This window comes from Marmota monax, unplaced genomic scaffold (assembly GCF_021218885.2).
Source record: "Marmota monax isolate L192 unplaced genomic scaffold, Marmota_monax_Labrador192_F-V1.1 WCK01_AAM20220418_F8-fsc00038, whole genome shotgun sequence".
NCBI lineage: Eukaryota > Metazoa > Chordata > Mammalia > Rodentia > Sciuridae > Marmota > Marmota monax.
This window is the reverse complement of record NW_026692498.1, coordinates 12024792-12049467: the sequence shown is the minus strand read 5'-3', so window position 1 is coordinate 12049467 and position 24676 is coordinate 12024792. Positions and strand designations below refer to the sequence as shown.

The following is a 24676-nucleotide window of genomic DNA, read 5'->3' as shown; positions in this document are numbered from 1 at the left end:
ATATATATTTGGGAACAATGGAGGGCATTTTAATAGAAACTATGTAGTATATTAGTATGTAACTACATTTTTTATGTTCATTTTTCATTTTATAGTCTTTTTTCCCATTTAAATTTTTAATTGCTTTTATTTTTTAAATACATGAGAGCAGAATGCATTACAATTCTTATTACACATATACAGCACAATTTTTCATATCTCTGTTTTATATAAAGTATATTCACACCAATTCATGTCTTCCTACGTGAACTTTGGATAATGATGTCCATCACATTCCACCATCATTGCTAACCCTCTGGCCCCTCCTTCCCCTCCCACCCCTCTGCCCTATCTAGAGTTCATTTATTCTTCCCATGCTCCCTCTCCCTACCCCACTATGAGTCAGTTACCTTATATCAGAGAAAACATTCACCATTTGTTTTTTGGGGATTGGATAACTTTACTTACCATTATCTTCTCCAACTGCATCCATTTACCTGCAAATGCCATGATTTTATTTTCTTTAATTGCTGAGTAATATTCCATTGTGTATATATGTAACTACATTTTTAGGACACAATATAGTATTCAGGTTGTATAGTAGAATGTTATTCCTAGGAAACATATACTAAGGGACTTAGAGATCAATTATCATGAAGTCAAATACTTTTCTTTTTTTATAAATTTCACTGTACATATTTGTTATACTGTAAGGGTCCGGCGAACGACGGAGGAAGAGACCACCAAGAGACCGACTCATGCAACAGCAAAAGGGGGTTTATTGCAGATCCTCTGGGGCTCCAGGCTCACTCAAGAAGGGAGAGCGGCCAAGAGCCCCGAGCAGGGGTTGAGCAGTACACTTAAGTACACTTTTTTAGGGAGGGCAGGGACTTTACATATATCACAGTCCCCTTTAACAAATCACCATACACCACGGGAAAATCAAACAACAATTCTCAAACATGATTAGTACATTCATTGGCGGGAACAGGTCGGGCGGGGGTGACAGGTCAGTCCTAAGGCGGGGTACACATTCAAACTGATTGGTTTAGGCCCCAGAGTGCATACGTGCTGAGCTGCTCGGGGTCCGGGTTGTTAAGCAACTAGGTAATCAAAGGGGAATTATCTAATGGGCAGTCCTGGGAATTGTCCTAACAGCTACAGGAATTTCAGGCTTTGAGTGTAGCTTAGAAACTTAACAATACCTGGTCCTTTACATTTTAACTCAGGCTTTGCAGCTTAGAAACGTTACCCTTTCAATACAATGTGATATTATGAGATACATAAAACAAAAATGATTACTACAGTGAAACAAATTGATATGACTATCATCTTACATAATTACCTGTGTGTGTGTCTGTAGAGCAGATGAAATCTACCCAAATATGAAGTCTTCATATTGTACATCTCTACATATCTACTATGTTGTATCCTTTGATCTTTATCTCCCCACCTCATTCCTTCTCCCCTCCCTCCACCCCAAATAACTACTGTTTGGTTTTCTGCCTTCAACATTTTTCTCCTAAATGAGATCATATACTTTTTCCCTTTCTCTGCCTGGCTTAGACACATAGCAAATAAAAGAGATGAGATCTTCAAGATAAAAACCCTAAGTTGGTAGTATAGAAAGCTCACATTCTTTAGCACATTACTCTTTTTTCTGACCTCAATACTAAAGTCTCTTGTCACAAATATGGGCATCTGAATGGGAAACAGGTAACACATGAATAAATTGCTTTTAATTTTATTTATTTTTGCTCTGTAATAACAAAATCAAGTAGATTTGATGAATATTTATTAAAAATGGTGTATTGTATAATCCTGTGTATGGAACTGGAAACAAATCTCATTAAAATTCAATCCTGCCTAGTAGGAAATAGCAGGAGAGAGGGAGAGAAAATATGAGTTGTATCTGATCCACACATACTTATGCTCAATACTCAGGCACATGCAAGGACTGGTTGTGCTATCCCATGGCACTTTTCATGGGAAAAAAGAAAGAAAAAGTGGGGAGACACATGTATTCAAATTTCTTGAAGGAAAAATAATCTGTGCCCCAGCTGTCTCATTTTAGCAGCAATCACAGTTTCTTTGCATGTTTAATCCCTATATGTCAAGTCTTGAGAATAAATGAAAACGTCCAAGTTCTGTAAGGGTAAAAGAAATTGAAGTTAAAGCGTAAAGGTTAAAGGGTAAAAGACCGGGTGTTGTAAAAGTTTCTAAGCTGCAAGGTCTGAGTTAAAATGTAAAGGAGGTATTGTTAGGGTTCTATGCTACCTGCAAAACCTGAAATTTCTGTAGCTGTTAAGACAATGCTTAGAACCGCCCAGTAAACATTTCCCCTGATTGTCTGGTTGTTCAATAACTGAAGGGGTCTGTGTGGTCGCACGTAGGCCTTGCAGGGCCTGGACCAATCAGTTTAAATGTAACCCCCTCCTTAGGAATGACCTATCACTCCAGCCTGACCTGTTCCCGCCAATGAATGAACTAATCATGTTTAGGAGTTGTTGTTCAATTTTCCCGCGCCTCATGATGATTTGTTCTGATGTATACAAAGCCCTCCGCCCTCCGCCCTCCCCAAAAAGTGTACTTAAGCAGTGTTCAGCCGCTGCTCGGGGCTCTGGGCTGCTTTCCCTTCTTGAGTGGGCACGGAGCCCCAGCATGCTGGTTCAATAAATCCCCTTTTGCCAATTGCATGAGTGGTCACTTGGTGGTCTCTTTCTCCGACGTTTCGCGGGACCCTTACAGTTCTGCTGACCCTTAAATGCATGCTTTATTTATTTAATTTCAAATATTCTGATAAAGATACAGAGGATTGAGTTGTCAAGTTCCTGGAGAAAAATGAGAACACGATTCTGAATTTATAAACACACACACACACACACACACAAATCAGAGTGGGATTCTAAATTACATTCTTGAGTTAAAGTAAGAATAGATTTTCTGGAACATTTTTCTCTTGATGGTGGCATTACACCTCCTTAAATGGTGCACAAGCTGCTGTTTCTGTCACAGGAGGATTTGGTGGCAGAATTATCAGGGCCTGTGAAATAAATGAGAATGCCACAAGTGAGTGACCAAACTATGTCAGGCCTCCCTTCCCCACCCACTTATGTCATCTGCAGTGTCCACACCACCTTCTCTGAATTCCATCCAGAGCAGCCTGGACTCTCAGGTGTTCCTCAGACCAGGCTAGATCTAGGAGCCTCACCCAGTGATGGCTCTGGGCCTGAGATGCTGATGGCTGGGAGCCTTAGAGTTGATCCATCTTATTCGAGAACGATGGTCCCTGAGGAGTTACCCCTAACCCAGGTGCTATGGGAAATGCAGGGCTGCTCCTCCAAACCAGGTTACTCATGCTGATGACAGTGCACATCCAAATCATTATCTGCTGCCACAATAAAGCCCCACTGAACCCACACTGGCCCAGGGTGGCAGGAATTATCAGGAAACTCACACTTCTCAGACCTCAATTAGGCAAAACCCACTATGAGACTTCAGGTGATTTAGCTCCTGTGTCTTCTGTGGGGGTGTTTTTTGTGGTGTTGCCTTGGAGCCTCAAAAGAAGGCAAAGAGACACAAAGAACAGAAATGAGAACCACAAGAGCAATCTCATTAAACTGTTGTTCTATATTTGTCTGTGAGTTTTGCTGCCCCAGGGCCTTTGTGTAATGAAGCTAATGAGCAGCTGCTGGGTTTTATTTATTTACTTATTTATTTTTTATTTGTGGTGATACATGACAATAGAATATATTTTGACATATTATACATACATGGAGTACAACTTCCTCTTCTGGTTGTACATGATGTGGAATTACATCGGTTGTGTGTTCATATATGAACATAGGAAAGTAATGCTTGATCCATTCTACTGGCTTTCTATTCCCATTCCCCTAACTTCCCTCCAATCCTCTTTGTCTAATCCAAAGTACTTGTATTCTTCCCTACTCACCCCCCTTTGCTTATTGTGAGTTAGCATCTCCATATCAGGGAGAGCATTCAACCTTTGGTTTTGAGGAATTGGCTTATTTCACTTAGATGATATTCTCCACTTCCATCCATTTACCAGCAAATGCCATAATTTCATTCTTCTTTATGGCTGAGTAATATTATGTTGTGTATATGTACCACATTTTCTTTATCCCTTCATTTGTTGAAGGGCACCTTGGTTGGTTCCATAGCTTAGCTCTTGTGAATTGAGTTGCTATAAACATTGATGTGGCTGTACCACTACAGTATGCTAATTTCAAGTCTTTGGGGTATGTGCGGAGGAGTGGAATAACTGGGTCAAATGGTGGTTCCATTCTTAGTTTTCTGAGGAATCTCCATACTGCTTTCCAGAGTGGTTGCACCAATTTGCAGTCCCACCAGCTGCTAGGGTTTTACTAGCCACTTTCTTTCTGGATCCCTCAATGTTTAGAGGAAACCCCTCATCAACCTTATGGCTGGATCTGGAGCATCTCCCCAAAGGCTCAAATATCGAAAGCTTGGTCCTCAGTACAGCAATATTCACAGGTAGATGTTTTAGGAAGTGATCGGATCCAGGGAGCTCCAACCTTATCAGTGGATTAGTCTATTGATATATTCATCATTTGAGTGGACTATAGGGAGATGGTGGAAACTATCGGAGGTGAGATCTAGTTGAAGGGAGTAGGTCTTTGAGGGTGTGTCCTTGAAGACTATACCTTGTCCCCAGCCCCTGTCACCACCCTATTCTTTTTAGGACCTCTTTCCTGGTCTCTTCTCTCCATTTCTTGCCTTACTCTCTGTGTGAGTCATTATTTTCTGGGAGAGCAGAAGACAGAATCTACTGCAGGTCTCAAAATGGATAAAGGAGTTTAATCCCTGGAATTTCTTCAGTAGTCTAGGGAAGTTTTCTGTAATTGAGTAATGAAACAAAATCTGGCGTTCTTGGAGGACCTCTCCATTGTGAAGTGTTGAGAGCCACGGCCCAGTCAGAATGACGCCTGGCATTTGCCAGAGGGAATGTTTGAAAGGTGACGCCAGGGAACCATTGAGATGATGATTTGAGTTAAGCTATATATAATTGCTGTGATGCTGGATTGATTGTATTGTATATTTGACCTTTACTGTTGGGCAATGGGGCGGCTCTTGCTGCCTCGGGCGCCGGGCACCGCTGCTTTGGAGTTCTCGAGCTACTTTGGAGTTCTCGCGGGGATTCCTGGAGGGTTCACATTGGTTGGGGAAGGTCCAGAGGAGGGACTTCCGGTTGGTGTGTGTGTGTGTGTGTGTGTGTGTGTGTGTGTGTGCACGCGCCTGGGGGAGTAGCGTGGGTGGTGTTAGAGAGAGGTTCCCAGGGAGCGTGTGTGGAGAGTGCCCTTGAGAGTTCGGGAACAAAGGTTGCTGTTTGAACCTACAAGGCTATGTGGCGGCTCGGTTATTTTGTGCCCAGCCAGACTGCAGCAGTGAAGAAGTCTCTGATCTAGACTCATGATACCCTTGAAGGGGGATAGTCAGACTCCTAAGATCACACCCAATAGTTGAGGCTTTTGTGATTCTCTCCCCTTGAGTGTGGGACTTTGGAGAACTGTTTGGATCATAGGGCTGTAACCTCATCGGTATATTAATTCACTGATGGATTCCTAATTGAATGGACTGTTGGGAGATGACAGAAAATGTAAAAGGTGGAACCTGTCAATTCGAGGAGGTGACACTCCTGTAAGGAGGTTAGGAATCAGTTGACTCTGAGTATATCAAAAAGAACATTGCTCTGGATGGATCTTACCTAATCCTGTGAGACTGAAAGAACTTGAGACATAGGCTGTCCTGCTGTCCTCAGAGAAGTATGTCCTCAGAGAAGTATTTCATATTTCATGTGAAATAAGCCACATGAGCATGGAAGAGGGCTAGAAACTTCATATGAGACCATGGCTCAACGAGCTCCATGAGTACAGCCTGGTAAGACCCTGAGGAGAGGACCCAGCTAAGCTGTAACTGAGATAATCAACCTGTGCTGTCTTAAGCCTCCTGGGAGAGCAGAAGACAGAATCCCACCAGCTGCTAGGGTTTGACTAGCAGGTCTGTGAAGTCCATCACACAGCAATAGAAAACTGGTAGAGACGCCTTCAAAGGAAGGCCGATTCTCACCTCACCGGGGCTGCAGCAGATCACTTTGCATCCAAAAGCAGAGAGGGACACAGCAATGCAGAATTCTAGCACACTCAGAATAAGCACCACACACTCCAGACCCTAAAACAAAGCACAACGAAGGAACACAAGGAACGGAGATGAGAGGGTCCAAGCTTATTTGCCCCAAATCCATTGTAAGTGATACAGAAAAAAGTACTCAAGATACACAACAAAGAGGGAGAATTTGTCGGGAGCTGGATGTGGAGGCTAAAATGTCCTCGGAAGGATATTTGAACATTGGGAATTATGTCAAGAGATGTCAAGAAGGTTGCTGGATTTATCACCACCTGTAGGATAACGTTCAAGACAATTTTCAAATATTACTAGAGGACCATGTAACTTCATCAGGCTCCCTCAGGAAGCCCTGAGGACCTATAGGAACTGACATCTGCCCTCCTTTTTTTTTAAAGTGTACATAATAGTACACACTGATCCGTGTTTTAAAATTAAACAGGAAAAATGGTGCAAACATGCTCATCTCAGTAGCTATTTAATGAGTATGTGCTCTATCAATATTGCTTTCTACTCGGTTGGCCTCATGCTATGTAGAGGAAGAACAAACAGCAATGAGAGGTGAACCTGATGGCTAAATAAAAGACCGTTCTATTTCTCAGTCACATCCAAATTCCCGAAGTGCCTCACTAATTAATGGAGGTTGCTTTTGCCAAGGTCAGAGCCCTGCGTACTTCTTCCACCCTGGTATCCCAGGAAAAGAGGAAGCACTTACCATTAAAGTTTTCATGGTCCCACAATGATCCGAAATCTCATTGTAGTTACAGTAATAGTAAAAGTTGGTAAAAATAGCCACATTAATTATAGTGATGATCATCCCTGTGGAAGCCAACACAGAGCTGACAATGTTCAGGCCTAGACTGCTTCGGACCTAGGAAGCAATGAAAATCAATTAAACAACCCACAACATCCCCAGATAGATCTCCATCAATCTCTTTCAACCTCTACCTCTTTCCCATCCCATTTCATCCTCTCAATCTTCATTAATGATCTCTTAAATCGACTCTTTTCCCTCAGGACTTTCAATCCTAAATTTTTGCTGAAACAAAAATATGATCTTGTTCTTCCCAAGAATAAATCCTTCATAGATAAAGAACTCAAAACACTTAACACCAAAACCCCAAATAACCCAATCAATAAATGGACTAAGGAACTGAACAGACACTACACAGAAGAAGAACTACAATCAACCAAAAAAAGATGGAAAAAACTTTTATCATCTCTGCTAATTAGAGAAATGCAAATCAAAACTACTCTGATTTTATCTCACTCCAGTCAGAATGGCAGTTATCAAGAATACTAGCAACAATAAGTGTTGGCGAGGATGTGGGGGAAAAGGTACACTCATACATTGTTGGTTGGACTGCAAATTCCTGCAACCATTTTGGAAAGCAGTCTGGAGATTCTTCAGAAAACTTGGAGTGGAACTACCATTTGACTCAGTTATATGGGTCAAATGGGTTTATAATCAAAGGACTTAAATTCAGCATACACAGTGACGCAGTGACGCAGCCACATCAATGTTCATAGCAGTTCAATTCACAATAGCTAAACTATGGTACCAACCTTGGTGCTCTTCAACAGAAGAATGGATAAATAAAATGTGGTACAAACGCACAATGGAATATTACTCAGCCTTAAATGAAAATGAAATTATAACATCTGCAGGTAAATGGAAGGAACTAGACAACATCATACTAAGTGAAGTAAACCAATCCCAAAAACCAAAAGGCCAAATGTGTTCTCTGATAAGTTGATGCTGATCCATATTGTGGGGAGGGAGGCTTGTAGGGGAAGAATGAAGAAACTTTGGATTGTGCAGAGGGGTGTGAGGGGAGGGATGGGGCTGTGGGGATGAGATGGAGGGTAGAATGAGACAGACATTATTACCATATGTATGATTACACTACTGGAGTGACTCTGCATTATGATGTACAGACAGAGGATGAGAAGTTGTGCTCCATTTGTATACAATGTGTCAAAATGCATTCTACTGTGATCTATAAGTAATTAGAACTATTATGTTTAAAAAAATAGAAGGGAGACCAGAAAAATAGAAACAGGGACCAGGGGAGAGGGAGGGGAGGAAAGGGGGAGGTATTGGGGAATGGAATTGATCAAATTATACTGTTTTATTGGTGTGCATGTATGAATATATCATAAAAAGTCACACTGTTATGTATAACTATAATGTGCCAATCAAAAGGAAAAACAAAGATTAAATCCTTCAGATAACTCCTATGGGCACAAGAGATGAACTCTCAATCCCCCAGGAGAGATTTCAAAGTCCCTTGTACTGTTCCTGCGTCCATTTCCTCCCCTGCTCTGCTGCAGGTGAGTGACCTCTCATCATTTCTAACTGCTTCTCAACTCTCATGCCTCTATTCTCATATTATGTCTCTCTTTTGTGTATGCTTTTGTTCGTATTCTCTTCTCATGGAGAAGGTATGGAAGCTTTTTATAGAAATAGAAATTGCTCAGGCAAGTGTGAGGTTTGGTGTGTGTGTAGTGCAAGGTACATTTTAATGGCAGTAGCTGGTGGAGAAGGCAGGAAGGTAGGTGGAGGACAAATTTGGAAAGACTGTATTTATTATGCTCCAGAATTTAAAATTTATCCTTGAGCAAAGAAAACTCAAATATGGCCCTTAGCCAGTAAGTAAAATGTTTGCTGAGATCTGGACTTTTGACTTTTACATGCTGACCCAAGAGTTATGTTTTAAATTCACTTCTTCTTATGTAATAGTGCTTGAGGAACTTCCTTTATTGCAAACTCAAATCCTTCCTGGATACAGTTGGAATACTCATTTTCATCAGTAAGTCAATAAAGATTAGTCCACTCCAATACTTGATGTTGTCATTGTGGGCTGGATCTCAAGCTTCAAGACTTGGATGGCTGAATCCACCTGACATTTATTTTCTAGAATTCTCTATATCCTATATCTGCATAACAATTTGTGCAGCAACTACTCTGCCAAAATATCTGGTCAATGTCAGTAACTCTATCATCAGCCAATTGTTCGTCCACCATTTTTGAAAGGAAGATCTTTCTAGGTAGAATTCATAATATCTCTTGATGTTTTTAAATCAAAGAAACAAACTTTGCTTTCTGTTCTGGAAGAATGCACATTTGATTAAATCCTTCCCCTTTCAATGCTGAAGTAAAATGAAAAGAAATATTACCATTCCTTTTGTAGTTCTTTTTCCTGCTGCAATTGAAAAGGAGCCTGAAATAATAAACTAGGAATAAGAGGGAAAAATGTGGTTAAAAAAACTTTAAAGATATATCAGAAATTATAACTTACTATAACTTATTAATTTATTAAATTTGTGGTATTAAGGGAAAAATCACATTAATTGCTACTGTTATTTACAATGTTGATAAGGCATTTAAACAATTCAAAATTACTATTGACTTAAACATGGTTAATAGAATGTGAAGAACTGTATTTTCTGTAATATGATAGAATGTCTGTCTTCACCTAAAAGTTTTTATCATGTTCAGTGGGGAAATACTAGGGTCTCCTCCTTAAAATTAAAATCAAGATAATGATATGGATTATTATATAATAGTATTCTGAGTACAGTAACCAAAATACTTAGGTGAGAAAATATTTGAATAATTTGTTAGACTTACTCTTATTCACATATGAATATGATTTATATTTGAAACATCCAAGAATATCATCTAAAAACTAATACTAACTATTGAAAGTTCAGTCAGGCACATGGAAAACATTATATATTATATATGTTGTACACAATATCAGATATGCTGTGCCAGAAATTATATATGATTTATAAATATTTGTCTATTTGTACGTTAAAAGATAAGACTTAATAAGAAAATATCATGAAGCATAGCAAAAATTATATATAGCATCTCAGAAGACTAGACTTAACAAGGAATGCAAAAGATATACATGAGTAAAACACGACAGTGTTCCAAAGGAAACAAAAGCAAGCTTGAATAAATAGACCAAAGTGGGGATAATGCTCCAAGATTCTCATCAAGATCCATAGCTGTACTGGAGACCTAAGAAAACTGTACAATTGGTCTTTGAACTTGTACCATATAAAGGAGAAAAGAGAGGCACTTTTCAACTGAAATTTGGAAGTAAGGGTGAGAAAATAATTGAAGGTATCAGCAAAAATGTTTCTCATGACTAAGCAAAGGCTTGTCAGGTGGCAAACACCTGCATTCCTCTGATGACAGATCCTGTAGTTCCCAGTGAACCACTAAACATGCATGGAAGTCATGAACTGGGTAAGGTGGTTTCCATCCTCGTCTTACAAAAAAAAAAAAAGTGGAAGTGGAAAACTAGAGTGGTTAGAGTGGTGTGTGATCCTAGAACTGGACTGATGCTTTTCAAGTCATGATTCCTATACCAAAAAGATCTTGGGAAATTTCCTTAAGCCCTGTAAGTCACGATTGCTTCATCCATGCTATGAAGACAAATCCTCCCTCAGAAGTTGGTGGTGATTACTTGGGACAGGACTGTGCCACTCAGCAGGGAGCCCAGATTTGGGTAAGAGTTTCATAAAAGCTCTTTTGGCCTTGGTATTATTAAATAAAGTGTAGCTCAGCTTCCAAAAGATCTGCATTTGCTGTTCTTCAAAACTGGCACTTCAACTGTCAGCAGGACAGAAAAATTAAAAAGGCAAGTCTCTCACAAAACTCTAAACTGTCTTATTCTCAATTTTATAGATACGTGGATATCCTTTATACTTGAATATGTTCCCTGATTCTAACAGAGACGCATTTTAGACAGTTTACCTTTCTCTTGTCGGTAGACGAAAAGATAATTTATATACTCAGTTTACACTTTCAATTTGCTAAAACAAAAACAACAACAACAAAAAAAACCTCTTCTTGTATATGTGGGTTTTTTAGGGAAATATTTCTAAATTTTCTTAAATTCTAATATAAATTGTAGTTACGTTCATTAAACTTGTGAAACAAAACTTATCTAACAGCAACTCCGTTTTCTAAGATGAGTTCGACAGTACAAATTGCCTGTCAGTTATGTCTTCTCTTCTTCCTTTCTAACAACACCCTCATTTTGTTTAGACTCCCATGAGCTTCCGAGCAGGGTGAACAGACACAGAAATGATTCTCGATTAGTCCAAGTTAACACTAGTAAGTGCATTATTATTGCCCATATCTGGTTTAAGAATACACCTATAACACATTTGTGAACATGAGATGTGTCAGCCAGTCAGATAAATTCTTACACTACAGGATACCAGCTCTGGAACTGACTAGCCTTTGCACTTTTTGTGGTCTGCTTTTGCTGTCAATCTTTAATTTGTTCTGATTTGAGCCTGTGGTTACAGGCTGCTATGCTCTATCCTAATAGATCCATACTAAATATTTGGTAGATCCAACTTTCCATGAGTTTTGTATTTTCATTGACACTTTAAATATGAAAAATCTGAGTCATCGCAAGGTTGAATATATCTTTCTCAAAGTTCTAGAACTACTAGAGAGAGTTGGGGTAGGATTCCATGCAAAGCCTCACCTTATTAACAACAGTGTTAAGATACCTCCAGTTATTCCAGAAGATATGCTACTCACCATCAGTGACCCCCAAACTGTGTACCCCGAAATTATAAGTGGTCCATAAGTGAACCACTTGAGAGTCATCATTATTATCCCAAAGATGAAGATAATCAGGGCAATTATAATCTGCACAACCTAGAAATGACAAAGAAAGTTAAAAAAGATCATCCACCACCAAAATTGTGACCATGCTATCTCATATCCAAACACTAAGTGACCCTCATTCTCCATCTTTTGATATAGTCTGATGAATTTCCAGATATTCTTATCACTTTTTTTTCTCATCAAGAACTGTGGATATTCTAACTTATCAAAATTATTCCTCAGAATATTTATCATTGACCCATTAATTTCAAGGTTAGAAGGAGCATGCCAAAACCTGCTCAGGGCACTTTTCTGATACTCTCATTGCTTCTTCTACCACAATGGCTGTTCTCTTTGTCACATGCTCAAACAGGAGTCATACAGGACATAGGAAGCAATCATTCTAGCAAGAAGAGGTAACCTGAAGGAAAAAAAAAAAACTTAGATGGAGGCAGAGAACAAATGTGGCATTCTTTTGGGATCTGAGGAAAGAATTTGTGTGGGAGACCAACCTTGCACGTGACTGAGTCACACTCCCCGGCTGGGTGCTGAGGTGCTCAGTCACAGAAATGTGGCAGAGCTTTCCCCACCCTTCTTGGGTTCGAGGGTTGGTGTCTGGTGCATGGGTGTGTCTTCCTACAGCCCCATGGGTGAAGCTATGCTCACCTGTTCCTTTGTAATATAACCCCTTGCCTTGTTTAGGATAGAATCTTCCATGGAAGTGCCTTGTGTGTGTGTCACCTTCTCTTACTGTGCCCTTGGGTGTGGCCTACCCAGGTGTCAGTCAACCTGCTGACAGTGGACATCATGAAGATACTCAGCCCCCTGAAACCTGACCCCTTGCCTCATTTGAATAGCTTCTCCTCAATAAAATGGGTCAGCTCTCGCTCTCTCTCTTCCTGTGGACCCTTAATGTCAGAGGAGCCGTCACAGTGACCCCAAACAAAAAGGTATTTGTGTCTCTTGTGTGGTTATTTTGCACAGCCCAGTTAGCCCAGTTCAACTGGAGTAACCCCTGAGCCTTTTAGTCGTGACAACAGAAACCTGACAAATTTGAGTACAGTAAATAAAAATGAGGAATTGGAGTTCAGTTGCGCAAAAGGTATTAAGAAGGAGTTGAAGAAAATGAAAATAGTATCACAACCTTGGGGATGTAGTGAAGGTAGTGTGTAAAGGGAAATTCATAACATGTGTGCATGCATAAGAAAAGATGAAAGACCTAAAACCAATCCCCTGAGCTTTCATCTGAGGAAACCAGAAAAAAAGAAGAACAAATTAAGTCCAAAGGAAACAAGAAAAAATAAAAAGCATAAGAGAAATCAATGAAAATGAAAATATGAAACCAATAGCCAAAGGCAACAAAAATAGAAAAACTGTTTTTAAAGATAAATAAAGCACCCCGAGGAATGCTTTTAAATCAATTTCCTTTTAGCCAGTCTATGAAAGAAATAGGAGAATACCAATTAGAAATATTAGATATGAAATAAGGAATGTTATTGCAGAACCTAGGGCATAAAAAGGTTAGTAAAGGAATACTATAAGAAACTCTGTACCCACAAATGAGGTAACCTAGATGAAGTGATAAGTCCTCAAGGCATAATGTACCAAAACTCACAATAAGAAATAGCTGATCTGAGTAGGCTTATGTCATTAAATAAGATGACTTCATGATTTAAATATTCCAAAACAGAAAGTACCAATTACAGAAGATTTCAATAGCAAATTCTAACGAATTCTTAAAAAAAGAAATGATACCAGTTCTCTATAATATCTTCCAGAAAGTATAAATAGTGGGCATGCATTCTAACTCATTCTATGAGAGAGGGCACTATCATAATAGCAAACCCAGACAGAAATTACCCCAAATAATAAACAAATAAATAAATAAGAAGAAAGAAAACTGAAAGTCAACACCTTTGAAATTCTTACTAAAATATTAATATGGATACTAAAATCCTCAACAAAACATCATTGAATTGAATCTAAGAAGGTATAAAAAGAACTATCTTCTGTAACAAGTGATATTTATCCCAGGTAGGTAAGTTCAACATTTAAAAATAAATTAATCTTAACTATCACATCAATAAACTGAAGAAAAATCATGTGATCATATCAATAGATGCAGAATAGGCATTTAAAAAACTCCTAGTAAATTAGAAATGGGGAGGAACTTCCTCAACTTGCTAAAGAATACCTACAAAAATCCCACAGCTCCCTTCATAGTTAACAGTGAGAAACTCAAAGATTTCCCATCAAGATGAAGGGAAAGGTACTTCTTTCAACACTGTGCTAAAGTCCTACCTAAACTAACATTAAAAAGTAAAGGAAATAAGAGAAATATATATATATATATATATATATATATATATATATATATATATATGGAAGAACTAAAAATGTTCATAAATGACATGATGGTCATGTAGAAAAGTCTGAAGGTAAAACAAAACAAAATACTCCTGGAACTAATAAAACTCATAACTGACTATAACAGGGTTTGGAGGATATATGATTCTGAATGTTTACCTCTAAATGTAACCTGACATTTTTCCCTTAAAGCTTTTATTTTATCCTTGTTTTGTATGTTAAGCATTTTAATTATAATGGGTCTTGAAGAGCCTCTTTTTTGATCTGCTCTATTTGAGGTTCTGAATTCTTCCTGTATCTGAATGTCCATCTCATTCTGAAGGTTTGGAAATTTTTTCTATTATTATTTCCTTGAAGAGTTTATCCATTCCATTAGCTTGCACCTCAGAGCCCTCAAAATTCCAGTGTTTCTTAAATTGGGTCTTTTCATGTTATCCCAGAGTTCCTACATATTCTTATCATCTTACTTATTTTTTTTTCCTTTGATACTAGCTGAATATTCAAGGCTGGCCACTTTGTCTTTCAGTTCTGAGATTCTATCTTCAGCATGGCTTACTCTATTTAAATTAGTAACCTTAAAAATTACATACTTAGGTATTGATTTGGGATTGTTATGTGTAAATCTGAAAAACTTGTACAAAACCTGTAAGGAAAACTATAAAACTCTGATGGATTAGATCAAAGAATTAAGAAAACCTGAGAAGATATTCTATTCCTTGTTCATAGACAGGAAGACTTAATATTGTCAAGATTTAATTTCTTCCCAACTTTATGTAGAGATTCAATGCAATCTAAAAATCCCAATAAGTCATTTTGTAGGTATGAACAAACTGATTCTGAAGTTTATAGCAGATGTAATATTGATGAAGAATAGAGTAAGAAGACTAACACTATACAACTTCAGTGCATATTAGAAAGCTACATTTATCAAGACACTGTGGTATTGTAAAAAAATAGTAAAACAGATCAAGGGAATAGAATAGAAAGCTCAGAAATTGGCACATAAACAGCATCAACTGATCTTTGAAAAAAGCAAAAAAAAAAAGTGATACAATGAAGAAAAGATAAGTCTGTCTTAGTTCATTGAACATAATGTTCTCTAGTTCCATCAAGTGACATAATTTGGCTCTTCTTTATGCCTAAATAAAACTCCACTCTCTCTCTCTCTCTCTCTTTCTCTCTCTCTCTCTCTCTGTGTGTGTGTGTGTGTGTGTGTGTGTGTGTGGTACCCATAATGCAGATTTCTTTCACTTAATACACATAAAGTTTCCTCCATTTTTTTTTCCTGGCTTGATAGCTTGTTTCAATTAGCATTGAAAATATTCAATATGTATGTACACACAAACACACACACTCACACACACACACACACACACAGTTACACCTATTCTTTATCCACTCATCCATTTATGGATACTTCAGTCCCCTGATTGTATTGCTCTAAACATGAGTATGCATGTATCATTATGGTATGCTGACTTTAATTCTTTTGCATAGATCCCAAGGAGTAGAATAGCTGGGTCATATGGTGGTTCCATTCCCAGTCTTTTGAGAAATCTCCATGCTGATTTTTATATGGTTTTACTCATTTACAGTTCTATAGTCTATAAGTAAATCCTTTTTCCCTACATCCTCACCAGCATTTATTATTATTTGTATTCGTGATAAAGGAATTCAGCAAGTTTCTTACAAAACTGAACAAATTCTTACAATACGCTATGATTCGGATTTAGTTTGTCTTCCAAAGGTTTGGGTGATGAAAGCTTGGTTTCCAATGTGGTAGAGTTGAGGTGGCAGGACCCTGAAGAGGTTAGGCCTTGTGAAAGGTAATTAGTTCATGTGGAACCATCCATGTAAGGGGTTTTTACTGGTCTTGAGGAGAGGGGTAGCTCTCACAAAAGCAAACTGTTATAAATTCAGGTGCGGCATGTACTTTTTCTATATCCTCCTCCAAAATGTCTGGATGTAGCCAAGGGACTCTCACTAGAAGGCAATACAATTTTCACTTCTCAGCCACCACAAGTGTAAACCCTATAAACTCATTTTTTTCTTAAGTTACCAAGCCTCAGGTATTTTTTTCTAACAACACAAAATGGACTTGAACACCATATACTCCAGCAATTGTGTTCGCTCCAATGAGTTGAACATTTATGACCATTGGAAACCCAGACACAGATATCCATAGCAGCTTTATTGACATTTGCAACCAAAATATCATTTTATAGAAGAATGTGTAAAAAGGAACTGTGGTACATTCAGAAAAAGGAATATTTCAGTGCTAAATTGAAACAAGCTATCAGGTCATAAAAAAACATGGAGGAAACAATGAATAAAGGGACAAATGGTCTGTCTACTACCAGTGAAGGAAATCTACATTAAAAGGCTAAATTATTTAATTTGTCATTTAATTAAATCATTAAATTTAAATTGATATTTAATTCCAGTAATATGAGTTTTAGAACAAGGCAAACTATAGAGGAATTAAAACAATAGCAGTTTCCAGGGGCTAGAGAGGAAGGAAGAATGAGTACACAGAGCATGGGGGATTTTCAGAAAAGGGAAATTACTTTGACACTATGAAGGTGGATATGTGTATTATACATTTGTCCAAAGAGAGAATCTTAATGTGTATTACGGACTTTGAATTATAATGATCTGTCACTGAAAGTTAATCAATTGTAAAAAATGTACTGGCGGGGGAGATTGATAATGGGAAACTATGTATGTATGGGCACAGAGTGACTCTGGGATATATCTGTGTTTTCCTCTCAATTGTTCTGTAAAACTAAAATTCCTCTTTAAAAAGTCTGTTTAAGAATACTTACTAAGCCTGGTGTGGTGGCACACTCCTATAACCCCAAAACTGAAGCAGAAGGATCACAAGTTCAAAGCCAGACTCAGCAAAAGTGAGACACTAAGCCTCACTTTTGAGAACCTGTCTCTAAATAAAATACAAAACAAGGCTGGGGAGTGGCTCAGTGCCTCTGAGTTCAATCCTTGGTATCCCTCCCCCCCCAAAAAAAGAACACCTTTTAATATATGAAGAATAAACATTGCATATGTCAATATAAATACGCATTTTCCAAAATTGAAAAAATTTGAATAAGGGGGTGGGGGAGAATATAAAGTACAATTAGTTGAGCCCAGCTGAAGTTGGGATAAAAATAAACCTCTGTATTCAGCATCCCTTAACCTGCCCTATAGTGGCAATGTTTAAACTCTCCATTTCTTTAGCCACATCCATCTGAGATTCCAGGTAGAAGTGTTTGGAAGATAAAATATTTTTTACCATCTGAGAATCAGGCTAAGAAAGGAACCAGAGAGACAGATAAAGGGACAAATGGTCTGTCTACTACCAGACAGGCCAGTGGCGAGGACCTCGGCTAGCCCACTAAGCCCTTTCTGCAGCTGTTCTTCCCCTGGGCTGAAATAGAACTCTCCTGGATGACTCACCACCTGGAATGGATCTAAAGTCACCATACTTTAAATGTAGCTGGATCAGAAACATGATGTGACAGAGTACCATAGCAATTTTTTTCAAATGATAAGACCTGAAAATTAAACACTGAAGATCCTAGGACTGGTGGGTAAACGACAAGGTTCCTGGGACAGTATTGGGCGTTGGGTTGATCGGGTGTGAGTTTACACCCCTGGTCTTCTCTCACACAGGCGACTGACTTACCCCGAGAGCCAAGGGTTCACCCTTCAAGAACTTCTTCTGCATCCTTTTCCACACTTGGGAGCGTAGAGCGGTTGCCTGCTCCAGGAACTGCAGAGCAGGGCCGCCCTCCACGGAGGTCTGTTCCGTTCCTTGCATGGTTATCATGGCAGCAGAAACAGTGCTAGAATAAGAAATTGATTCAGGATAAGGACCTGGATGGGACAAGAGAGGGACACTGCAGTGTGAGTCAGCTTTCTCCCTAAGGGGAAATTCTGAACTATATTATGATAGCTATTTAAGAAAGGAAGGCATAAAAAGGAACACATTAAGAGGAGAGAAGGGGAGAAGGAGAAAAGGGGAGAGAGAGAGAGAAAATCTAAAGACCACGTGATGTCAAGATCTTAGTGTTGAAGACAGGAAAATGTGGAGAGAACCCAGGTAAATATGTTGGACCCCCCCGCCCAAATTAGGAAATTTTCTTCAATTTCATATTTAAGTGTGATTGAATTGATCTCTATCCATATTTTTCATATTCCATTGGTTATAGCCACCTCTCCATTGAAGGATCACTTTAATATTAGTAGTTAGCTACCCAGAATCATCAGCATTACCATTTATGTATAGTATTTTATAGTCCCCTTTTTCTTATCGGAACATAGGTACACCCTCAGAACTAGAAGTCTTTCCACTGTCTGTCTTTAGTGAATGTGTTTTATGGAACCTTGAATTTTGTTCTACAAACCCCAGACTTGGAGGATGGAACTTAAGACTCAGAGTCATGCCCTTGACACCACATTTTAAATCTCTTGTCTTATTATAGTGCCTTAAATCTTGACTTGCCGATGCATAGCGAAGATCCCCAACCTGTAGGTCCAAGCTGCTAGTTTGTCCCTCAGGGTCAAAGACCCCAGATTCATGGGCAATCTGCATCTACTTGTGCCTCAGTGAGAGAACATGTTCCTAAAGTTTCAAGGGACACAGTAGTTTTGTAAGATCCTGTTCAGCTCCACACAGCTGAAGCAACTGCATGAAGCCTGCAACACTACCCCCAACCAGAGCCAGAATGACTGCTTCTTGCCCAGCCCACCAGCTCAGACTCATGTGCAGGTGAAAATCTTGATCTTTAAGAGTACTTTGTAAAGTGTTGAGGATGTGGATGCTCCAAAAGTTGTGCAGCCAGCCACACAGATACGCAAGAAATGTGAAAACACAAGAAAATATGGCATTTTCCAACGAACACAATAATTCCTCAATAACTAACTCCAAAGAAATAGAATTACATGAGTTTCCTGAAAAGGAATTAAATAAACTTAAGGAAATTCAGAGATACAAAATAATATAGGTAGACAATTTAGACAATTCAATGAAATCAGAAAAACAATTCATGATCTGAACAAAAAACTAAAGATATACATGTATAATATATATTATATAATCTATTGTATAGATTATATAATCTAGAATATATTAATTATATATTAATCATATATTAATATATTATATAATACATTATATAACATATGATATGTTATTTTATATATTGTTATATAATATATTATATGTTATAATATATATGTTATCTTATATAAAATAACATATGTAAAACAAAGAACCAAACAGAAACTCAAAACTGAAATCTTCAATAAATCAAATTTAAAAATATAAGAGATTTCCATGAAATTCATTTGGAAAAACAAGAGACCCAGAATAGCCAAAGCAATCTTTATCAAGAAGAGTAAAGCAGGAGGCATCACAATACCAAACCTTAAATTATCCTACAGAGCAATAGTAACAAAAACTGCATGGTATTGGTACCCATACAGACATGTAGACAAATGGTTCAAAGCAGAAGACACAGAGACAAACCCACATAAATGTGATTGTCTCATACTAGAAAAAGGCACCAAAAACATACATAGGAGAAAAGGTAGTCTATTCAATAAATGGTGTTGGGAAAAGTGGAAATCCTAATGTAGCAAAATGAAATTAAACTTCTCTTTCTCACAAAAATCAACTCAAAGTGAATCAAAGACTTTGGCACTAGAACAGAGATCCTGCACCTAGTAGAATAAAAAGTAGGCCCAAATGTTCCTGATGTCAGCTTAGGACATGACTTCCTTAACAAGACTCCTAGTGCAAGAAATAAAATCAAGAATTAATAAATGGGATGGATTCAAACTAAAAAGCTTCTCTCAGAAAAGAAAAAAACATCTTCACCACATGCTCCTTAGATAGAGCACTAATCACCAGAATATATAGAGAACTCAAAAAACTTAACACCAAAAATAATAATAATAATAACCCAATCAATAAATGGGCTAAGGAACTGAACAGACACTTCACAGAATAAAAAATACAATCAATCAACAAATATATGAAAAAAATGTTCATTATCTCTAGCAATTAAAGAAATACAAATCAAAACTACTCTAAGATTTCATTCACTCCAGTCAGAATGGCAATTCTAAAAACTACAAGCAATAATAAGTGTTGACAAAGATGTGGGGGAAAATATTCACTGATACATTGGTGGTGGGACTGCAAATTGGTACAACCACTCAGGAAAGCAGTATAGAAATTCCTCAGAAAACTAAGAATGGAACCACCATCTGACCCAGATATCCTACTCCTCAATTTATATCCAAAGGATTGAAAATCAGCTCACTACAGTGACTCAGCCACATAAAAGTTCATAGAAACTCAATTCACAATAGCTAAACTATGGAACCAACCTAGATGTCCTTCAACAGATGAATGGATAAAAAAATGTGGTATATATACACAATGAAATATTACTCAGCCTTAAAGAAGAATGAATTTATGGCATTTGCAGGTAAATGGATGAAACTAGAGAATGTCATGCTAAGTGAAATAAGTCAATCCCCCAAAACCAAAGCCCAAATGCTTTCTCTGTTAAGAAAATGCTAATTCATACTGGGGAGTGGAAGGTAGGAAAGAATGAAGGAGCTTTGGATTGTGCATAGGGCCATGACGGGAGGGGTGGGGCTGTGGGGGTGGGAAGGATGGTGAAATAAGACAGACATTATTACTCTATATACATGTATGATTACACTACTGGTGTGACACTATACCACGTACAGCCAGAGGAATGAGAAGTTGTGCTCCATGGGTGTACAATGTGTCAAAATGCATTCTACTGTCAAAAAAATAAATAAAATTAACCACCACCACCCCCAACTACAACAGATTTCAACAGCAGACTGGATCAAGCAAAATTTTAAACTTTGTAAACTTGAAAACGTCTTGGAAAATTAGCCGTAAGGGGGAAAAGAGTGGGGGGAAGCATAAAAAAATGTGAAGAAAATCTAAGATACTGGTGGGATACATTAACAAATTTTCACATTATGGGAGTTCCAGTAGGAGAAGAGACAGAAAGGGATAGAAAGTTCACTTAATAAAATAATTGCCGAACAGTTCCCTAGTCCAGGGAGAGAAATGGACATCCAGATCCATGAAGCTCAAAATTTCCCAAAGAGATTCAAACCAAAGACCTCCTCTCCAAGGCATATTATAAACAAAACATCAAAGTCAGAGACAAAGATAGACTCTTACAACAGCAAAAGAAAAAGCAAGTCAAATCTAAGAGAATCTTGATTACACATCAGTGGATTTCTTGACCAAAAATATCCTGAGGGCCAGAAGAGAAGGGGATGAAAAAGTCAAAGCGCTAAAATAAAGACAATAACCGCAACCCCAAAATAGTGTAACCAGAAAAAACTCTCCATCAAGGAAAATGAAGATTTCCTCAGGTAAGCAACAATAGGGAACTTATTACCCCCAGACTGATCACATAGGAAGTACTTAATGGAGCTATTCAAGCAGAAACTAAAGGATAAATATTATCATGAAAATATATGAAGGTATAAAAAACCACTGGCAGAGGTAGACATATATTCACATTCATAATAAACTATCATGGTGGTGTATACATCATTCATATCACCGATATGCTGGGTAAAAATTAAAATGGTCAAAAATAACTAAGGTGACGCAAGTTGTAAGGGAACACCCAATGTAGAAAAAAGTCAATTGTGATATAAAAATATACATCATGGGGAGGAGGGTAAGGTCCTATTGGTCACCCTCTTCTTTAAAACACTTCCTTTGCATTACACTATTAATAAATAGTTAAGCATTTTTAAAGTTGTTGATAAGAGAAATTCAGCTGATTCTGTCCACCTTTGTTACTCTGACCTTATTTTGAACTTCTTTTCTCATGTACTTATTTATTCTGTGGTCCTGGGAAATGAAACCAGTACTGTTCTACCACTGAGCTATCCCATTCCTTCTTTTTCCTAACACCCCCCTGCCCCAACACACTGGCTTTTAAAATTTTACCTTGAGGCATGGTTTCAGTAAGTTGCTGTGACTGGCCTTGAACTTTGGATCCTGCTGCCTCAGCCTATCTAAGTATCTGACATTACAGTCACCTGTCCCTCTGCTATCTCTCCTTTTTATTTTTGATATCTCTAATGCATTGGCCTTATTTTAGTTTTTTCCAAAACAACAATTTCATTCTTATATTGGGGCATTTCGGCATGTCGGTCCCATTCATAGGAATTTCCCTATGAATTGCATCTCTGTCTGCTTCATAACAATAAGCAGAACATCCCACCCCAACATTGACCCTTCTCGTAAGTACACTGACAGTATCACGCAGTCTGCCTCCATTCAGACACAGCTCCCCCCGCACATGAATCACTCAACTTACCTCCCTGTTACACCACAGAAGCAAAATGGCTATGAAGTAACTAAAGAGGATTCTTTTCAGTCTAAGTGAATGTGTACTTTATTTTATTCTCTTTTATGCAGTGGGGTCTCTGCCTGTGGGGTCTATCTTCAGATAGAGGATTTAGGAAATTTATAAACACCTCTGGTGGCTCTTCTGTATTTGAAGCCTCTCTAGTAAGATGGCAGGCTTCCCCAGGACAAAGACATTATATCAAAACCTGCTTTCAAGTGACTTTGATTCTCTGCCAAGACAGGTCAGGCTCTGGACACTGAAGGCTGATACTCTCTATGTCTTTCTAAGAGACTCTGGCCACGGGAGGAGCTCCTACCTTCATATCACAGAAATCCACATGTCCTGACCCAGGACAAGTCAGCTCCCCAAGGACAAAAATGTATGTCTACACTCCAATGATCAATGTCTTCATTTTCAAATATCAAGAAAACCCAAAATGCAGACTCATGGATAGTATGAACAACATTTCTTCCAGGTTTTGGGGAAGATCTGACACTTACTTTGCCGCATTGCCTGTGACCTCTGGGAGACCATTGGTGGTTACAGTGTACTTACTTGGGCTCCTGGTACAGAGATAGAGATACATGGGCAATTCTTCCATCTCCTAATGGCTATCAAATCCTTGTGGAAATGCATGATCACCAATCGTTTGTGTCCTTATTTTTATATTAACACCCCTCATGGGTCACCATCTCCAAGGAGGCATGAAAAGAGTGGTCTAAAGGTCTAGACTCACCTTTGACAAACTTATAAAATATAGACCCCAAAAGAGGCCTGCATCTGGATGTTTTTGTTTTTCTTTTTGAAGAAGAAAATGGTGGTGATACAGAAATGGTAACCTGGGCAGGGAGACAGACTGGACTAGAATCCAGTATAGTCCTAGCCCTTTCATTAACGAGTCTGATTCTGGGCAGGTCATTTCCCCTCTCTAGGTTTCTTTAATCTCTCTAAAAAGAGAGTGCGTTGGGTAGTTTCCCCCAATCTTCTTTGTGATTTCCACAAAGCTAAGAATCTTCTAAGAATTTTGCATCCGCATAGTTCTTCATGAGCAACTTCAGTTTGTGGCTTGGGTGTGCCATGCATGGTGACAAAGACCACTGGAGAACTAAGCCAGGCCACAGACTACGGCAGGACCATTGTAAGTGCATTTGGCTGAGGACCCTGCCTTAACCCCAAGCCCTCTCTCCACCAGATTCTGCATGTGGCAGATCTTTTCTTTAAATGTCACATTATAAAAATGTCAAGTTTGGAGACAGAGAATGAAAACTACAGAAGAAGGAGTGTTTTAAAGGTACATAAATTGATTAATCAAACATTGAAAATATGTGCTTACAGTTTTTTGAAAGCCCAGAAAGTTAGAGAACAAAAATAACTAAAACTACTGACACACACCCAGCTTTGGACTTTAGGAGGTGGTTGACCATCTTCATCTTGTGCTGCAAACCTACTCCTCAAATGCACCAGATGTACACTTCAGGGTGGACTCAACCCTCCCCGATCCACAGTACCGGTATGTGCTATGTGAGCTGTCTCATTCTTTCTCCTATTCCTAGGAGTCTAAGAACCAGTAACTGAAAATCCATCAGTCCAAAAGCCCAGGAAGGATGTCCCTGGACCTACCTTCTTCCAGCCTGCAGCATGTGCTGTGTCTGATGGGGTCCAGGCTCCAGAGAAGTGCCTCGATTCTGTGTGAAGCTAGAATCACCTCCTCCCACTTCACACCTGACTCAGATTAAATCTGCACTTTTTTTTTTCTGGTGTTTTTTCTGAATCCGAAAGGCTGTGCTGAGAATTTCTGAGAATGACTAGTTCCTTTTTTATTGTCCCTAATATGGGAGTGTCTATCTATTGTGCAATTTGCTGAAAAGCAGTGATCATGGCTTACAGTCTTTCATATGAAAATAATAGTGGTGACTATTTGTGGGGGTCAGCGTGAGGATGTGTTGTGTGCCCAACTCTGTTGAAAGGTCTTAATGCACACAAACGAATCTAATGGCATTTAGAAGCCTTCTGAAGGCCCATTTTCACAATTTCATACGGCTCCATGTTATTTTCATAGAAAACTATACAATTTAAACATGTTATTTGCATGTTACAC

General features: G+C 38.5%; 1 protein-coding gene across 1 annotated transcript; it reads right to left on the bottom strand.

Moving 5' to 3' along the window:
• Positions 1-735: 735 nt before the first annotated feature.
• Positions 736-24380, bottom strand: LOC124093261 (membrane-spanning 4-domains subfamily A member 4A). Its single transcript, XM_046445660.2, has 7 exons — positions 24199-24380; positions 17835-17994; positions 11717-11836; positions 9322-9378; positions 6857-7012; positions 6088-6189; positions 736-3022 (listed from the first exon to the last, which is right to left on the bottom strand). Exons 1-7 carry the CDS (start codon positions 24216-24218, stop codon positions 2951-2953), a joined length of 687 nt encoding a protein of 228 aa, XP_046301616.1. The 5' UTR covers positions 24219-24380; the 3' UTR covers positions 736-2950.
• Positions 24381-24676: the final 296 nt, after the last annotated feature.